A 4,785-nucleotide genomic window follows, 5' to 3' on the forward strand; every position below is an offset into this window, starting at 1 on the left:
CACCTTTAAAAAAAATAAAAAAAAAAAAAAAAAAAAATCCCATTTTCATCCAGCTGATGTCCACCAGCTCCTGAGTTGGGCTACTATGTACAATTCCACTACCCAGAGAGGGCTTGGTGGAGATCAGAGATAAGATGGAGTCAGAGTCCACATAAATATATTGTGCCTCCAGTTTTACTTCCTCAAAGCTCAGTCCTCCCAGAGGGGTGTTGAAATACAAAAGCACCCAACGTACCTGAAAAGGCTTCTTCTGGTGGTGGGTACCGACCCTCAGCTCCCCGGCAGTGCGCGTGTGTATGGGGTAGGGGGGATGCTGGGGACAAATCCAGCGCGTCCCCACCACCGCCGGGACACGCAGGACCTGCGGCATACGGCAGGCGGTACGGCAGCTGCAGCTCATCGGACGAATCACGAGTCAGGAAATGAGGAAATGCTCTGATTTCATTTTCACTTAGCTGGGAACTGGGCTTGCCATGCCGGTCATGGGGTTATTTGAAGCAGGACCCTCAATACCATCAGAAAATGATTGCAGCTGAGAGTTTCCTATTTCCAGCACCCCAAATATTAATGGCAAGGCTCTCACGGTGGTTTATGAAGCTTGTGGGGCCAGCGGGCAGGAGCAGGAGTCACACTCCTTTGATACGATTTTTGCATTTCTGTGACTTGGTGCTGAGCTAAGAGTCAGGATGAGGTCAAGCACAGAACCTTGCTACTGGTTTGAACTGGGTAGACCTGAGCTCCCATCTCACCGCAGCTGTGTACCAACCAGACCAAAGCCAGCTCTTAGGAAAAAAAAAAAAAATCACATTTTTTCACTTTTCGGTGGGGTAGCAGAGATGGGAAGACGTTGTTTAAATACAGTCATGGGATGGAGCTGAGCCAGCCAACCTCAGCGCTGCATGGACGGCAGGACACACATTTAATGCACGTTACATTGCAGTCAGGCTGAAAACACAGCAAGCAAAGTCTCCAGCTGCCTGGAAATCACACTCCAGCCTCCGGTCAGGGCATCCTCTGCGTTCCCATGAAGGACAGCCAGGCAGGAGGGTGCATTTCTCACCACTACGAAGCACCATGGGACATAAAATGGCTGCAAGAAACCTTCTAAGAGAAGAGGAGGAAGCAAAACAGTGTCTCAAGAGCTTTGAAGATGCAGCTGAGTCATTTTCTAAAAAGCTGCCGGAGATTGCAAGAGTTAGCAATGACAACAGAGAGCCCTCCACCTAAATAATTGAAATAATTCCCAACAGATTATCCCTTATTAGTGGATAAGTTCCTGGGGAGGGTGAATGAGATGGTCATACTTGATGAGACGCTTGAACAAGCCAACTGCGATCGCTCCTAATTTCTGCTGCCTATCTGTAGAAATCCAATGGGATTCCTCAAGGAGGGAAGGTTGGAGTAGAGCCAGGCACACTCGAGATCAGCAGGGTGAGTGGTGGCATCTCAAGAGCTTGTCCCGAAAGCAGGGAACCCTCTAGATCTGGGGGTAAGCACCGTAGCTGGCAATCCCGCAGTGGTTTCCACGGTTCCTCGCCATCCGGATATAGCCCTGGTCACCAAAATGCACACCCCAACTTTTGGAAGAAGAAAGAAGCAAAAATTAGACAACAGGAGGTAACTGCCGCCTTCCGCACCACCCCTCACCTCACTTTTTTCTCTCCCCATCCCTTTCTAAAAATTCTTTTTTCAACTCATGCTTCCTCCCCTGCAGCCACAGGAATAGCCAAATTTGCATCTTTTGGCCAAAAAGGCTGAACCTCCTGACTGCTTCCCTGCCAGATTTTGCGGACGCTAACTCTTCTAAGGGGGGGGCAGAGGAAAATCACATATTTTCTATGTGCTGGAGTGAGTCAAAACCACCAGGGAAATACCAGATAAAGGTGAATGAATTTGTTTTGTATATTAAAAATACATGTTCGTTTTTTTAAAAAATCCTACCAAGGCCAGAGATGAGAGACAGAGGAGGAAACTGGTGGATTTTTAGCCCGGCCCTGACATGAGGATAAAGGAGCTTTGTTGACAGAACTGCCCACAGTTGGGGTTTTTTTTGTTGTTGTTTTTAAAAAAGATAATGGTTTTCAGTTGCTGAACGTAGCTTTGCTGACATTGCAAGTTTTTTTTTTTTTTCCAGAGATGTGTCTGTCTGAGCAGAATTCTTTCATTTCAACACTTTGTTTCTTCTTGTTCTGCGTTTTAAACAGTGAAAGACATGTTCACAAATACATTTTAATGCAAGGGGCAGCCCGGCTGCAATGACCCTTGAGGCTGTGCCTCCAAATTGGCCCAAGGAGGGGGTTCGCTGGTGTGTCTCCAAATCAAACCAGCTCGGTTTCTCTCTCCAAGAAGCACCAGCCCTTTGTGCTGACTCAGCATCCAGGAACGCTGGAAACCCTGGAGTTTCCCGCAGAGCAGAAATCCCATTTTTTGAGCCAGCGCTGAGGAGTCAGGCGGGAACGTTTTGGGTGACGTACGTCAACTTGGGTTTATAGGGCGTAATCAGGGGCCCTTTACACCACAGTTGCGATGGAGCTGAGCCCTAAACGTACCTAAAAAAAGCTGATGGGCATCTAAAAGTGCACCGCTGGCACATCTTTGAAACCTTCAGGGTGGCCCTCAGAGAGGAGGCTGAAAGGAAAAGCTGCTCAGCGACTGGGTTTGCTGTACCTGTTTTTCACGAGCCAGTAGTCCTCCCCATCCGAAGAGCCGTAGCCGATGACGAGCACGGCGTGATTCACCACCTGAGAGCAGCTCGGGTCATGGTAGATACCTGGAAGGCATTTGGAAACAGCCTTTGGACAACTTGCCCGAAGTCACTGCCCAAATGGGAATTAAATTCACTCTTTGGGAGGTGCCACCGATGCCTGTCGCCAAGAATGAGGGCAACACAAGCTAAATGCAAGTCAAAGCTGAAAGAATTTATATTTAAGGAAGTTGGGTCATGGGAAGGAAAGCACATCCCTTTCTTGCGATCCCCTGAAGACCCACCAGCTTTGTACAAGAAGAAGGTGGGCTGCTTGGCATCAATGCTGACAGAGATGGGTCCCACATTGGCGACGGCATCCTTCAGCGCGGCTTCATCGCCGTGTGGCAGGTCGACGTACCTGGAACACGTGGCTGCTCGCGCCGTCAGGTTGTAGCGGCACGCACCGTCCTGACAAATGAAGGGGGAAAGCGTGTCAGATCCTGCACAGAGTCCTGCTCTGCGTTTTGTGAGTCAGAACTGATGCTCTTGGCATTAAAGACAGATAACTCCATGGTTTTCCAAAGTGGATTTCCTCTGGAAGCAACAGGACTATTAATTCCTCCATTTTAAGCTGAGCCAACCTAAGCGATGCCCAGGTCTGATGCCTACCTGAGCTGTGTAGGGGTAGGAATCGTCTGAGTCAATCCCTTGGTTGTCGATGATGTACTGGAAAGCTTTGGTTCTCCATCCGCCACCGCAGCCTTTGTTCCCATAGCTCCTGGTGCAGTCAACGAGGTTCTGGGCGCTCAGGGACACCAGCTTCCCCGTCTTCAGCTTCACCTGGGCTTCGAGGGCTCCCACAGCGCTGAACGCCCAGCACGACCCACAGGCACCCTGCAAAAGCCCCAGAGATGCTCAGATGCTGCCCCACGGGACCAAGACACGGGGAGGCACAGAGAGAGCTTCAAACCTGGTTCTTCACATCCGTGACGCATCCCTTCTCCCTCCAGTCCACCGTGTCCGGGACTTTGCTGCCAGGCTGCAGTCGGTACGTGGAGGTCTGGTTTGGCCGAGGAGCAACGTTCAGCCCAGTTAACAAAGCCGCCACTTCCTCACTGGTCTGGTGGGAAGGAGCACAGAGGCGTTCGCAACGTGCCGAGGTTTACCTTGCACGACAGGAGAGCAGATCCATCCACGCATCCCACCCCGCCAGAAGGACCAGGTTTGTCCTTGCAGCCTCCGGGGACTGATGCATGCGGTTGTGGCACCGCCAACACTGTGCGTTCCACCCCCTCGACCAAACGCATGACTCCATGCTCGAGCCTCGCGGCGCGGCCGGCACCTACCATGTCTGCCAGGTGGTTCATGCCCAGCTCGTAGGAGTGCAGCCCCAGGGAGTGCTCCAGATTATGCAGCATCACGAGTCGCAGGTTCCTCTCCCACGTCACACGCCGGTCCCCTTCCTCTTTCTGAAATCAAACGCAGCCTCATGGTGTAGGAACAGCCCCCGCAGCCATTTCACCCCATTTTATCCCACAAAAGGTTGTCGGGAGCCCCTGCCAAACCACCCCTGGGAACCAGCAGTGCTTCGAAGCGCAGTCGGCTCTTCTCCCCGCTGTGTGATGCGGCAGATGGTCGTGGTGGAGCAGCACCCACCACGTCAACGCCCCAAGCCACCTCCACCCCCCAAGATGCCCCTACCTCGTGGCGGTACTCCTTGCCGTAGGTTTTCTTCCAGAGCTGCCAGTGCCAGTCCAGCGCGGGGTCGGGGTGTCCCAGTGCCACCCCAAGCGCGGCCAGGAAGGCGATGGAAGCCGGCAGCTTCATCCCGCTCAGCTGGGACAGGGAGGCAGTGCCAGACCCAACCTGGGAGTTTTACTTCCCCACCGATTCCCAAACCCACCCCCATCCCCTTAGTGCCTTTTTCCTTGGCTCGGAGCTGCCTCCGGGCGCGCAGCGATGCTCTGCAGCCCCAGCGCAACCGTGACACAGGGCCAGACCCTTCCCGCACGCACGCCTGCGGTGCCCCCCCACCTCCCCCCAAGAAAGTCTCTTCTAAGGAAACTTCGCGCATCCCCAAATATTTCCTCTGCCAACTT

The 4,785-nt window shown here is 52.6% G+C and overlaps 1 protein-coding gene across 1 annotated transcript; it reads right to left on the bottom strand.

Moving 5' to 3' along the window:
- Nucleotides 1–1,477: 1,477 nt before the first annotated feature.
- Nucleotides 1,478–4,513, bottom strand: LOC104081458 (cathepsin S-like). The gene is made up of 7 exons (XM_009584216.1): nt 4,388–4,513; nt 4,033–4,155; nt 3,657–3,806; nt 3,356–3,580; nt 2,989–3,154; nt 2,668–2,770; nt 1,478–1,577 (listed from the first exon to the last, which is right to left on the bottom strand). Exons 1-7 carry the CDS (start codon nt 4,511–4,513, stop codon nt 1,478–1,480), a joined length of 993 nt encoding a protein of 330 aa, XP_009582511.1.
- Between the last annotated feature and the right edge of the window lie 272 nt (nt 4,514–4,785).

Source organism: Fulmarus glacialis, unplaced genomic scaffold, assembly GCF_000690835.1.
Source record: "Fulmarus glacialis isolate BGI_N327 unplaced genomic scaffold, ASM69083v1 scaffold21638, whole genome shotgun sequence".
Classification (NCBI taxonomy): Eukaryota; Metazoa; Chordata; class Aves; order Procellariiformes; family Procellariidae; genus Fulmarus; species Fulmarus glacialis.

Bases quoted from the DNA above. Each gene is read 5' to 3' on its own strand.
- LOC104081458 (XM_009584216.1), bottom strand. From the start codon at position 4,513: ATGAAGCTGCCGGCTTCCATCGCCTTCCTGGCCGCGCTTGGGGTGGCA. The intron at 3,155-3,355 runs GTAGGCATCAGA...TTCATTTGTCAG, and splicing joins CCTACCCCTACACAGCTCAG to GACGGTGCGTGCCGCTACAA. The intron at 1,578-2,667 runs GTACAGCAAACC...TTCTTCCAAAAG, and splicing joins TACTGGCTCGTGAAAAACAG to TTGGGGTGTGCATTTTGGTG.